The 14,768-nt window shown below is 41.9% G+C and overlaps 1 protein-coding gene across 2 annotated transcripts in view; it reads right to left on the bottom strand.

Moving 5' to 3' along the window:
- LOC139934018 (uncharacterized) overlaps positions 1 to 14,768 on the bottom strand; it is a 128,058-nt gene that overhangs the window by 60,298 nt on the left and 52,992 nt on the right. For both annotated transcript variants that reach the window (XM_071928289.1, XM_071928290.1), the window contains exons 30-35: positions 13,652 to 13,813; positions 12,344 to 12,505; positions 11,662 to 11,823; positions 10,071 to 10,280; positions 4,038 to 4,185; positions 2,125 to 2,672 (exon numbers count right to left, since the gene is read on the bottom strand). In XM_071928289.1, coding sequence (XP_071784390.1) covers positions 2,125 to 2,672; positions 4,038 to 4,185; positions 10,071 to 10,280; positions 11,662 to 11,823; positions 12,344 to 12,505; positions 13,652 to 13,813 — 1,392 coding nt within the window. The remainder of the gene's footprint in view (positions 1 to 2,124; positions 2,673 to 4,037; positions 4,186 to 10,070; positions 10,281 to 11,661; positions 11,824 to 12,343; positions 12,506 to 13,651; positions 13,814 to 14,768) is intronic.

Below are 14,768 nucleotides of genomic sequence, written 5' to 3' on the forward strand. Positions count from 1 at the left end.
ACTTCAGGAGATTGAGGGAGAATTCTTGGATGCTCTCCCCGCCACGCTGACGTCTGCCGTAGAACTCCTCCCAGCGTGTGGACGGCGTCTCGTGGCATGCATATGTCAGCATAATGTGCTCTATGATGCGTGTGGGGGTACTTCTCACCAAAGGGGGGCAGAGACGTACCTCAGCTCGGGCACTGCCGGCGAGATGATCCAGGACTATCTGGGCGCCCTCTTCATCAGACATGTCCTTTGTCAAACGGAGCATGTCTTCCGCCCACTCACGGACTTCCGGATCTCTGTCGCTTGTTGGCTTTCCGGACAGCTTCGTTCCTCGGTCCCGTGGCATGACAACAATCTTGGGTGTCACGGCCTTCGCTAACTTCAGCTCCTCCAGCGTCGCTGTCAACATCTTCACTTGATCTTGCAGCGTCTCCATCCTTGTTGCGTCACACCACCAACCCTTTTTTTGTGCTTGCTTACTTGTATCCTGTCTACGACGCCTGTGACCCGACAAGATTGGTTCTTTATACAAGTATTTTATTCACAAGCACAAAAGATTAAAACAAAAAAGGGTTGATGCGTAAGTCTATAAAAGAACAGAAAAGAAAAAGATTATAAGCAAACGTAAGATTATACAATAGAAATGTAGAAAATACAAACATTAAATCAAAATAACCAAAGTAAACCTGAAACATTCAATTCTATGGCAAAGAGAAAATGTCTCAAGCTTAAGAGGATAACTTTTACAATAGAGAAACACATTTATTATTATACCCTTTAGCCAAAGATAAAATAGTTCCTCAGTCCACCTTATTAAATATTCACAAAAACTCTAGAGTCCAGTAAAGAACACTAAGTTTTAACACTGCTATACACAATAGACACAGCTGTCCAGAAAGACAAATACATACTAATGAGCTAGCAACATGGCTGTAACATAAACAATCTAGATAGTGGTTCTGGATGTAAGCCACCTGTGCACTGATCACATAGCAATTAGCTATACCATGCCCTCACACACAGCACAGAGTTGTGTGATGTAGCTAAACCTATGTCAATAAACCAAACACACAGCCATGAACCTTGGAAGTTCCTAAGACATTCCACAGCTGGTGTACTTAATTACTTAATCTCTACATCTCTGCAATAAACAAGTAGGAATCTCATGTGGGGTCTATGCAAGAACCTTACACAAGAAACTGTAAATCTCTGAAGTTTCATGGAATAGAAACACAGAAATCTAATGTGCAAAAGAAACAATAACTTAATCATAACTGAAAGACCTTAATGGCAAAATGAGCAAAATAAGGAATAATAACAATTATCAAAAGTGACTCAATCAAAGTTATCCTAGCAAGAACTTTGCAATGAGCTAGGTAAATCAATTAACAAGAAACCCAATAATAAAATGAAATCCATATAACTAATTTAAACTTCTCTGTGACATGAACAATAAAAGTATGGACATGGAAGAGTCTAAAACCACAAATAACTATACACTCCATCTTCAATGAAATGTAAAGTTAATTATAATAAACCAAACTATTTCTCAAGGAAACTTGTAAGAGAACTCTTTTCCTTCCTCCATATAGCAAGGTAAATTAATCCAAGGAAACATTATCCTCAACTGTTTCAAATATAAACAGAGTAAAGACAATCAAAAAAGGACAAGTTTGGGCACAACACTGGCTTAATTAGTGCTTCCAAACTAAAACAAAAGTAACAACAAATGCAAAGAACTACAATTGTATAGACAAAGGAAACTTAACCAAACCACTTAAAATACAGTGAATCTCCTTAGAAATGGCAATAATTATAAACACAAATATTGATTGTAGTCTAGCAGTAATAAGAAACAAAGAAAGATTTGGTACTTACATAACAAGGATGGGAATAACTCTGAAACTGGAATAGCTCTGAGACTCTTGGAAAATGACTTGTTCACACGATGATAACTTGCAATGGAATGACTTAGTTGCACAATAGCTACACTATACCTGGGGTAGAGCTGGGGCTGACCACACTGACCATACCCTGGGAAATAAGACCCTCAGCAGGTGGGCTACTGCTAAGTCAACCATTAGTTAACTTAAGAGGGGGCAGTCACTTAAAGCGCCTGGTCACATAACTAATTACCTTGAAAGCCTGGTAGACAGTCACACATGAATGAGTTAAGTTCAGGTTCACTGCACGTTCCTCCATTAGAGCAAGGAGCTGATGCACATTCATTGAAATCCACCTCACAGTTCAGCCCGGAATAGCCTGCAACACATGTACAGTTATATTCATTAAGCTCACTTGAGACACAAGTGGCATTATTCTGACACGGGGCATCGTCACATGCCGTCCTGACCTTGTAGCAAAGATCCCCGACCCTATTTGCTGGACACACACAGCGGAATATTGAGACTTGATCCACACAGGTTGATGCCTCATGACACGGTGAACTGGCACACAGGTCCACGTCAATTTCACAGCGGGTTCCGTTAAATCCAGCAGGGCATTCGCAGCTGAAGGCGTTGAGTAGATCACGACATGTTCCTCCATTCTGACAGGGGCTGCTGTCACATTCATTGATAGAAATGGAGCAGTTAATACCATTGTATCCAGGAGCACAAAGGCATACATAATCACCACCTTCAGCTCGACAGTACCCACCGTTCTCGCATGGGTTTGGAATACAGCTGTAAAAAATAATATTAATAATAATGAAAATTTGTATAGACCATGTCTGGCAGAAAGACACTTCTGTAGAAAACAGAACTCTGCTAATGACTGAACAAGTGAGTTTTCAGGTTGGTTTTGAAGCTGGAGAGAGTGCCTACTTGTCTCAGAGTCAGTGGAAGAGCATTCCAAGAGACCGATCAAGCATGTGAGAAAGAACGGCCTGGCGAATAAAGCCACAGGCAAAAATTGAACGAATTGGACAGTGAGTCTTAAAGGGAAGGTACACGTTTGGTAATTACTAAAACCAAATATAATTTTAAAAACTGACTTGGTAACAAGCATTGGAGAGCTGTTGATAGTATACAAATCTTGAGTGGCTCAGAGTGAAATGGGAGGAATATTATCGCTAGGTAAAGTTTGGACTGTTCCATTTCACGCGGCAAAGCCGAGTGAAATCGGAACAGTCCAAATTTTACCGAGCAATAATATTCCTTCGATTCCACGAATTAAAGCCACTCAATATCTGTTTTATATAACTGACATTATAGATCCTTGTCATTTGATGTTTTTTAAAAGTATAACATTTGAAAAATCACACAAATTACTGACAACCAAAAATCATATAGCGCCCTGTAGCGGCAACAATGCACAACCTTTTGCACAGGTGCTCTGTTGTTTTAGCAGCGGCGTGGCTCCGCTGTACTGCTCAAAAACATTGGGAACAAGAATTACCCTAACTGTTGAATGGGAAATGCTATTCCCCGTGGGCGAATAGGTCTTTTTGATCGCTGGTGTGGATGGACTAATAGTGAATGTCACGTGAAGTAAGTTCCACCAATCAAATAACAAGGATCTGTATGTCAGTTATATAATATAAAACATTGTGGGAAACGACTCCTTCTGAAGTAACCTAGCTTTTGAGACAGAGGTAATTTCTCAATAAAATAATAAAAGACTAGTCCAACAAGGGTGTGATTTCTTTAATCATTATGACTCCACAAAATGGCTTGCTGTGTTAATTCACGATGTAACAAATGGTTGCAAACGCTTTTATAATTATTATTATTATAATTTATTCGGCATAAAAACACATACAAAGTAAAGACATATAAGAACAAAACAAAAGCCAGAGACATATGCCTGTAACTAAAAAAGTTTACCTAAAAACTGTAGTCCGAAGGCCTTCAATTCCAATATCAACCTGGTTGATGCACCCTTCAAGACATGTTTGATACTCACGAGGATCCAACAAACGAACGTGTTTATTTATTCCTCTCCGTTTTAGAAATGATTGATGGCGGTGAAAAATAAAATATTAACAGGCAAAAAAGAAGGCTATAAAAACCCGCGTCACACTAGTATTACTTGACAGTGATTCTTACCTAGAGATTTCACAGTTGATACCAGTGTAATTGAATGTACATTGGCAGCAGTACCCATTGACCTGATCTAGACACACACCATCATTCAGACAGGGTGAAGAGCCACACTCATCAATGTTCTCATCAATGTTCTCATCACAGAATTCACCTGCACACAAAGCACAGAAGTATGGCATAAATTAGGGAGGTTTAGCTGCACAGTCTGTGTAACCATGAATGTGACTTTCAGAAAGTTGTATCTTTAAATCTCACGCTTTTAGCTTACGTGAAATTACCAGTTTTTTACGTCAGGAACGAACGTGAGCGCAGACGTCATACATGAGTATGCAGAGGCCAAAACCTCCAAACTATTGACCCAATTCACTTGACTCATCATCAGAATAATCTTGGATGCGCCGTTTTGGTGGTCAATGTCACTTTGCATTATTCAGTGAAGTGCGCATTTTAAGCGACGCAGCATTTACAAGTAAACCTATTGACCACCAAAATGGTGAGCCTGGCACAGTCCCAGTGGTCAGTGCAAGTGGTCAGTTGAATGATTCTGCTATAAAAGGGTGCGCCCTTGTCTACATTTGTCCTGAGGCTTGAGAGCAGGGATTTGATTTGGTCAACAGGAGTTATGTTTAATCCTTTAGCCATCATTGGCTGAAAAATAGAAAACTAGTTTGCTTCAACCATCCCCTGCAAGCTTGGGGTAGCTAGCAAACAACCCTGCATCGTGGCTGCGGGAGTCCAAGTACTACACTGTTGACTCAGTACTTACATGTCAGACTTTTAAACTTTCAAACTTTTCAACTTTTAAAATTGTATAAATACTCAAAGTACTCATGTCTAAGTAATGCATGCTTTTTCTTGAGTAACAGGCACCCTAGTCTGTGGCAGTACTTGGTTCTTATAACAAGCACTTAACTACAAGACTGAGATATACATGCAATATTGTTTTAGCCATGAGCAATCCTAATAAAGGTGTTGTGAGATTAAACCTAGCTTGCTGCAATCTACTGTAGAGTGTCACGGCCGAGTGGTTAAGAGCATCAAATTCAAGTTTTGATGCCAAGTCACCCGAGTGTGGGTTTGAATCCCGGTCATGACACTTGTGTCCTTGAGCAAGATACTCAACTATAGTTGCTTCTCTTCACCCAGGGGTATAAATGGGTACCTGCGAGGGTAGAGGTTGATATTGTGAATGAAAAAGCTTTCGGAGCGCAACGGCAGCTCCGGGCTGTATGGGAGCTGAGAAAGATTAATAGGATGTTATTGGCCCTATGACCAGGGGACTTGTAGTAACTTCAATTACTGACTTAACTCACTGGATTAGGTTAACGAAACCATGTGTACATGACTTTAATAAACAACAAGATGGATGCCAACACAACTACAAAACACCTTTTCTACAACCAGTCAATAGAGGGCGCTAACACAATAATCAACTACAGGTTATCACAACTCCTCCTCCTTTAGATAATACTTAACACAACAACTTTAAGGAAACAACAACTTGAACACTAGAACATTAAATCCAAGAGAATTAGTTTCAGAACCAACATCCATGGGTCTGTAGGAAAACATACATTAACCTATTGGCTGGTTCCATTGTTACATGAGGAACTATTATTAATCAACAACTGTTTCCATGGTAACAAAAGAAGAACTGTGTTTTTTAGAGTCACAGATCCAGTGGAAATCCATAGAGTTCAGGTTTGGTGCGAACGCGTGTGGATCTGCGAAGTTTAATGTCTGGTTCTGTGTTCTGTGAGCCTGTCTGCTCTGCTGGCATTGGACTTGGCTCTTCCACTGATGGTGTACTGTCAATCTGTACAAGTGGTTGTTCACCAACCATTTCCTCCCTCTCCGATGAAGGAATGGGCCAATTTGGCTCCAAACTGGGTGTGGTTGACACATCTCGGAAACGCATTTGATCAACATGGCGTCTCCACACACGACCATCCTCAAGTAGGACTGTGTACATAAGATGGCCACACAATGATACTACACGCCCTGCCATCCATCTAGGGCCAGGCGCATAATTATGCACATAAACGGTGTCGTTCACATTAAACGAGCGAGGTTTTGCGTGTTTATCATGATGTTCCTTCTGTGCACATTGCTTGTTGGTTACTCGACGTCGAAGATCCGGACGGACCAAATCAAGTCTTGTCTGCGGTCGACGATTCATCAACAATTGAGCTGGGGAAATTCCTGTCGTGGCGTGTGGCGTGGTGCGATATGTGAACAAGAATCGTGACAACTTTGTCTCAACAGTACCCTCATTCATACGTCTCATCGCGGCCTTAAAAGACTGAACTGCACGCTCAGCCAACCCGTTGGATGATGGGTGGAATGGCGCGGACCGGACATGTTTAATGCCATTCCTTCTCAAGAATTCCTGAAACTCTGCACTGGTGAAATTACTGCCATTATCGGAAACAATAATATCTGGCAATCCATGTGTCGCGAAGGTCTGACGCAGCTTCTCTACTGTAGCCAGTGACGTTGCACTATGCATAGCATGTATATCTAGCCATTTGCTATGTGCATCAACAATTATGAGAAACATTCGTCCCATAAACGGACCTGCATAATCCACGTGAAGGCGTGACCATGGACGCTGGGGCCACTCCCATGGGTGCAGTGGTGCAACTGGTGGCGATTGACGTGAGGTTTGGCATGGCGAACACTGTTTGACTTTACTCTCAATGTCTTTGTCCATGCAGGGCCACCATACATAACTGCGACCCAACGATTTCATGCGTGACACTCCAGGGTGCGATTCATGTAACTCCTCCACAAGACGCTGGCGACCCTGTGGGGGGATGACAACACGTGACCCCCACATTATGCAGCCGTCTTGGATGCTTAATTCTGTTTTACGACAGATGTATGGCTGCAATGCTGAATTTGCACATTCTGCTGGCCAACCATTCATCACAAATGATCGCACCTGTGACAGTACCGGGTCTCGGCCTGTCCAAAGGCGAATTTTCTCTGGGCTGACTGGTGTTGACTCCATGTGATCCATGACCATGACATAATCCGCTGGAACTGGTACATGCGAAGGTGTATGGGGTAATGGTAATCTGCTCAGTGCATCGGCATTACCATTTAATGACCCTGGTTTGTAGACCAACTGGTAATCATAAGCGGAAAGTGTAAGTGCCCACCGCTGAATTCTGGATGATGCCATGGGGGGTATCATTCGCCCTTCACCTAATAAACCGAGCAACGGCTTATGATCAGTAGATATCTCAAACTTCCTACCGTACACATACTGATGGAACTTTTTTACTCCAAAGACCATTGCTAATCCTTCCTTGTCTAGTTGCGAATAATTACGCTCTGGTGGAGACAGGGAACGTGATGCGTACGCAATTGGATGTTCTGTTCCATCGGACATTCGGTTGGCCAGCACTGCGCCCACACCATATGGACTAGCATCACATGATAGCACTAACTCCTTCTCTGGGTTGTAATGCACCAGAACTTGAGCTGAAACTAACAATTCCTTAGATTCACGGAAGGCTTTATCCTGGGCTGTGTCCCATGACCAGCGGGTGTCCTTCCTCAACAAACAGTGCAAAGGGGCTATGAGCGACGACAAGTTGGGCAAAAACTTTGCGTAGTAGTTGAGAATACCCAGGTAGGATTTTAACTCAGTTACATTACGGGGGACTGGCGCATCCTTTATCGCTTGCACCTTCTCCGTTGTGGGATGCAAGCCTGTTGCATTTATGCGATGTCCGAGGTAAACTACCTCTGGTGCGAAGAACTTACATTTCTCCTGTTTCAGTCGGAGGCCTGCACTTTGTAGTCTGGTAAGTACTCGATCAAGATTAGCAATGTGCTCTGATTCAGATTTACCTGTAACAAGGATATCATCGAGAAATGCCACTGCTTGGGGAATGTCAGCTAACAAACTTTCAATGGTCCGTTGGAAAATGGCGGGTGCAGCTGAAATTCCAAAAGGCATTCTCATATACTGGAACAGTCCACGGTGAGTGTTAATTGTCGCAAGCTCACGCGATGGTTCATCGAGCACAAGTTGCAAGTAAGCATGACTGAGATCGAGCTTGCTAAATGTCTGACCACCAGACATTGCAGCGAACAATTCCTCCACTCGAGGAAGGGGGTATGAGTCAACATTAGCAGCCTGATTTACTGTGGCCTTGTAATCTCCACAGATTCTGATTTGCCCATTTTCTTTAATCACTGGAACAATGGGTGCTGCCCAACGCGAGAATGTTACTGGTTCAATGACACCACTCTTTTGGAGTCTATCGAGTTCATCTTCCACTTGTTTTTTCATGGAGAAGGGCACGGTTCTCGCCTTACAGAACTTGGGCTTTGCATCTGTTTTGATATTTATTTTTACAGGTTGTCCTTTTAGTTTACCCAAGTCATCCCGAAATAACTCTTCATAATGATTCATAATCTCAGCAGTCGAATCAGTGTGCCTGACATGGTGAATTTCTTGCCACGCTAACTTAAGATGGCGCAGCCAATCTCGTCCGAGAAGATTTGGTCCTTGACCCGACACAATGAGAAGTGAGAGTTGAGTCTTCTGATCGTTGTGTTCTACTGTGACTGAACACGTACCAACCACAGGTATTTTCTGGCCTGTATAAGTTCGTAACTCGACGTGTTCCCCGGTACGAAGTGAAGGTTTCTTGTGCTTAAATATGGAATCATAAGTGGTCTCACTCATGATGGAGACAGAAGCACCAGTGTCAATTTCCATTGAGACCTTACATTTGTTTATCAGTACATTTGCGATAAGCGGTGGCTCTTTGTTTTGTGCCGAGGTTTTATACATTGTATAGTTAGCTTCTGCATTCACAGGGTTTTCGAAGTCAGGTTCCATGCAGTACGCTTTATCCTTGTGGACTTTTGACTCTACTGGGGTGGAAGACGATTTACCACCCCGACAAACTTTGGCTAGATGTCCCTGTTTTCCACAGTTATGACAAATATACGAACGTACTCTGCAATCATTTGCAGAGTGATCCGTGCGTCCACATCGATAACATTTAGTGAAGTGTGTACCTTGTTTGTGGGGCTGTGCTTGTTGTGGATATGGCCTTGTTTGGTTAGGCCCCCTGGCGCTGGTACTACTAGCAACTTTATTGGCTTGCTGCAGGGGTCCAGCGGCCACTGGTACGGGCAAAGACTCGAGGTTTCTTTGAAGGTCTTTGGCATTCTTCATGGCTAGCTCCATGGCTTGTGAAATTTCCCACGCTTTCTTGAATTTAAGGGAGGGCTCTGATAACAGCCTTCGTTGCACTCGCTCATCCTTTAAGCCACATACTAAGCGATCACGCAACATATCCTCTAGTGTAGACCCATACTCACAGTGTCGTGCGAGACGGCGTAATTCAGCAACAAATTCTGCAGTTGTCTCTCCTTGTTGCTGAATGCGTGTGTTAAACTTATATCGCTGAACGATTACCGAGGGTAGTGGGTTGAAATGATCCTTAGCAATCGATATTAGTTCATCAAAAGTCTTTTCTCCTGGTTTTGCTGGTGCTACAAGGCTTGATATCAACTTATATGTGTCAGCACCACAAACACTTAACAAAATAGCTCTCTGCTTACCAGCATCCTCTACATCGTTTGCTTCAAAAAACTGCTTCAATCGTTCCACATACAGAGGCCATGCTTCACTGTCCTTTTCATCTTGAAATTCACCGATATTCCCAAAGGTATTCATACTGAGATTTCTTCTGGATGTTCTCCCTGTTTAGCAGGATCCCATCCTCGTCGCCAAAATGTAGTAACTTCAATTACTGACTTAACTCACTGGATTAGGTTAACGAAACCATGTGTACATGACTTTAATAAACAACAAGATGGATGCCAACACAACTACAAAACACCTTTTCTACAACCAGTCAATAGAGGGCGCTAACACAATAATCAACTACAGGTTATCACAGGACTAATGTAAAGCGCATTGATACGGTTTATTGTGAAATGCGCTATATGAGAATTTGTTATTATTATTATTATTATCTAACATTTCTTTACTAAGGAACTAACCTTGAAATCCTGTGACACAGAGACACTGGTAGTGATTGATTTGATTATCGCAGGTTGCATTATTGGCACATCTGTGATGTAAACATTCATCAATATCAAACTGACAACGGTCTCCTTCATAGCCTGGTTGACAGTCACACCTGAAGCCGTATATCAAGTCAATACAGGTTGATTCATCACTGCATGGAGAGCTCTTACACTCATCAATATCTGTAGAATGGTGGGATTCAATATGAAGATAACATAATGAAAGGGAAGGTACACGCTTGGTATAGTTACTCAAAACACATATTAACTTAAAAACTGACTTGGTAACAAGCATTGACAGTATAAAACATTGTGAGAAGCGGCTCCCTCTGAAGTAACATAGATTTTAAAAAAGATGTAATTTCTCAATAAAATAATAGAAGACTTCTAGTTTGAAGTATTTTATTGCTATCTGGCTAGCACACAAATTCGTCCAACAAGGGTGTTTTTTCTGTCATCATTTTTTCGCAACTTCGATGACCGATTTTCACAAGCTTGTTGTTTTAAGCTTATGTTGGGATACATCAAGTGAGAAGACTGGTCTTTGTTAATTACCAAACGTGTACCTTCCCTATAAGGCTATGTTTGAATCAAGCGACTTTGGCCATCGCTATAGCTGTAAATTTGCAGCAAGACAACATTGAAGAAACAACCTTTTCATCTGGCAACAGCGAGCCACAGTCATGAAACAGCCTTCTTAGGTCAAGATCCCCACATTATGCATTATAGCTCTGAATGCTATTTTATAAAAATGAAATCAAAAGTCAGTTTCAGAGTCATCTTAACATGAGTTACATGTTTGTATCTGAATCAACATAGCAGCATCAACATTTTGCTACTAATAATAATAGGCCCTTATCCCTATACAGCATTTATAAGGCGCACTTTACTAAAGATAATCAAAGGTGCAGGGGCCGACTTCACAAAGCAATACAATTCATCGCAAGACAAATTTTCAGTATCACCATAGTGATTTGTATTGTGACATCACACTTTAATAAGCAACTGCGATTGATTTGCAGTTACGATCAATTTTAGATCTTTGTGAAATCGGCCCCTGGTCTGGAAGAGGTTAAAGATTAAGTTAAAGTGTTGTCAAAATGTTGGGAAAGCAAGCATGTTGGAAAAGCTGTCCCGTAACTGGCCAGGCGAGTTCGAGGAACATGGAGCGTATTGCTGATAGATCTTAGGCCTAGTATGGTCTAGTTGTACCGGGTGTCAAGAGATTTTGTTCGTAGATAGGGTGGAGCTGAACCGTGTAGTGCCTTCAAATGAAATTGCCTTGGACTATTTTGAATTGAATTCGCTGATTGACAGGTAGCCAGTAGTTTAAAGAGTATGGGGGTGAATGCTGTTGAACATTCTGGTACCAGTTAGGAGACAAGCTAACTCTGTGACATGACACTTTGCTTAGCATAATCAGTTACATGCAATGTACTCATATCAATCAATCCAATATTTGGCCATGACTGTTTCGAGCATAATTTTACAGACTTTAATTAATACCACTACATTGTGAAGTATAGATAACGTCACAAACTATAAAATGTTATCATGTACTTACAAACACATTGCTCCAAGCTGGTAGATCCATTATTGATTGTTGTGTTGCTTCCTGGGCACAGTAAGCAGTGTCGTTGCTGGCTGTTAGGCTGGTAGCTACGACGATCACACAGGGTACATGGAAAAAAGCCTGTGTCAGACACACTGCCTGGGCTGCATATTTCTGTAAAACAAAAACACATCCTGATAAATCAAGCTACAAACACACGCAGATTATTACTCAAGTAAGGTTAAATAACTCAACCTGTTTCAGCCCTGTATGCTTGGTTGTTGAAAGGGAAGGGCACCAAGGCAGTTTCTCCTTGGTAAAGGGCACCAGTACCCTATGAGATTGTAAATTATACTACTGGAGCTTTCCATCAGGGCATGGTAGACATGACGTGTGGCTGTGGACTGGCTGATCTATCTATCAGACTTTACAACATACCTACCTAGACACTGATCCATGGACTGAGAACCATAGTCCTGACAGGTTGTGCCATCAGGGCATGGTAGACATGACGTGGCTCTGGACTGGCTGATCTATCGATCAGACTTACAACATACCTACCTAGACACTGATCCATGGACTAAGAACCATAGTCCTGACAGTTTGTGTCATCAGGGCATGGTAGACATGATGTCTGGCTGTGGACTGGCTGATCTATCGATCAGACTTACAACATACATGTACATGTGCCTACCTAGACACTGATCCATGGACTGAGAACCATAGTCCTGACAGGTTGTGCCATCTGGGCATGGTAGACATGACGTCTGGCCAGGCTCCGGTTGGAATTCTCCGAAAGCACATTTGAAGCAAGGGATGGTACCAGTGTCAGAGTACTGACCAACTGGGCACGACTCTGTTCAAAGAAATTGCACAAAGACCATTAACTATTTCTGAAGAATTATTATTTTGTTTCTGTTCATGACTGTGAAACTATAGATCAATCTGCCCAAAAACTTCTCTTTTAATAAATTTACACTGATATTCTTAAGATTTCTCCGAGCATCTGAAGGATATTGATTATTTTAGAATACCGCTCTCCGAATGAACTGCACAGTTCAAAAAGGAACAATAAGCTATTTGCGAGTTAGATTTGAATAATGTCTAGTACAATGACTTTTTTAGTCACAATGTTCAGCTTACATTTGAATTCCTTAGACTACATGTACACAGACAGTATGTCACATGGTACAGGGCAAGCTTTTGTTTATTATAGCAACCTCAAGATGAGCAAACCCTGGTACCATTGTGCCCCATACACATCCATTCCGAATCCTGTATGGGTGTTCACTGTTTTATGTAACTAAGCAAAAGCTTGCTTCTTATCATGTGACATAGCAACTGTCTCGACAGTCTGAGGAACTCAAGTTCAAGCGGTAACTATTGATCAAGCACATCATTGTACCAGACAATATGAAAATCTTTCACGCAAATGGCTTATTGGACTGCTGAACAGTTGTCAAATTGTTGCAGGTTAAACCAGTTCGACAGCATTTGTCAAGTGGTAGGATCGTTTGTATAACGCTTCAAGGCGCTCAGCTTATCTGGTCTTCCTGAGTAAGAACATTACCGTCCATTATTTAGGGTCAAACTCCTGTTAAAGAGGCTCTGACTTCCATTATGAATTTCGACAGCAGTGCATTATGTCCTGACAAGCTGACACTGCTAAAGGTGAAACCGAGTTAAATATTAGATCTTATGATTTAAGTTCAGAGATAGCGACCAAAGCAGGTCAAATGCAGGTGATACATGGCGCCAAACAACCTTTGCCTAATGACTCCCTTTCACCCTAAGTAAGAAGGTCACCTTTACACAATGTCTCAGTGTTGGCTCCAGAAGTGGCTGTTGTAGTACCAGGGGGGTAATCAAAGCATTAGATCTTATGATTTAAGTTCAAAGATAGCGACCAAAGCAGGTCAAATGCAGGTGATACATGGCGCCAAACAACCTTTGCCTAATGACTCCCTATCACCCTAAGTAAGAAGTAATGTTAGTTCTTCACCTTTACACAATGTCAGATTGTTGGCTCCAGAAGTGGCTGTTGTAGTACCAGGGGGGCAATCAAAGCATGAAAGCTGAGCCTGCTGATCCTGATAACACCCTCTGGGACAGGACTGACATTCGTTGGTGAAGTTGTTGAACATGTAACCAGTGGTACACGCAACTAGATATTGTCAAGGATGAAAAATCAATGTGAATAAAAATGGGAAAAAGCCTTGAGGATAAGACTAGTCTTTGCGGTGTACCAGCTTAACATAAAACAAGAGTTAAAAGTAGACTTCTTTAAAATGAGAAACAAATTGAAAGTGTCACAGAAGTTGCTTTAAAAAGAATGAATGAAAGCTGTTTATTGTTGATATTCTATTAAACAAACTTTTTATTTCTTATGCACACAGTTATCGACTCCACACCTCATCAGACTTGACCCGGCTCTCCATTTCTAGATCCAAAAGGAAAGCCGAGGACATAGCCTTTGGAGTTGCTGCACTGCGCTTGTGGAACATGCTACCAATTAACACGTCTGAGAGAAGCTGCGCCTTTGGCTGTGATTAAAGGCCTCCTCAAGAAACTTCTGTTTCCAGAACCATCATAACTTCTCCTCTTTTTGTTTAATATTCTTGGCTTGTCCTTAGTCCATTTTTTATTTTGTGCTCTTGTTGCCCTCCCTTTGTTAGACGCTCTGTTCTTTGTATAGCACCATATAAATGCTTTGAATTATCGTCGTCGTCGTCGCAGTCTACCGCTACCGCTACCGCTACCGCTACCGCTACCGCTACCGCTGCTACTGCTACTACTACTATACATGTATGTGGTTTGCGGTAACACCATGTGTATATCTAATTGCCGCGGAGTAGATAATCGGGGGTTCGGGAGACTTCTCAGTTCTGAAAAGAACTGTCCTGCTTTTAACTATTACCAGGGCGGATGGTTTACAAAATAGACTTGGACTACTACTTAGCTTATATGATCGTAATTAACTGTACTGCCCCGGAGTCAGTTCTGAATTGGTCTCAACGTTTCGACTAGCTTGCTCTGGAGACTGAAGAAGTAAGAGAATAGTGGGCTTATTAACTTCTCTTACCTAACAAACTCTACCTGGCAAGTAGATACACACATGG

The sequence above is a fragment of the Asterias amurensis genome, chromosome 2 (assembly GCF_032118995.1).
Source record: "Asterias amurensis chromosome 2, ASM3211899v1".
Lineage (NCBI taxonomy): Eukaryota > Metazoa > Echinodermata > Asteroidea > Forcipulatida > Asteriidae > Asterias > Asterias amurensis.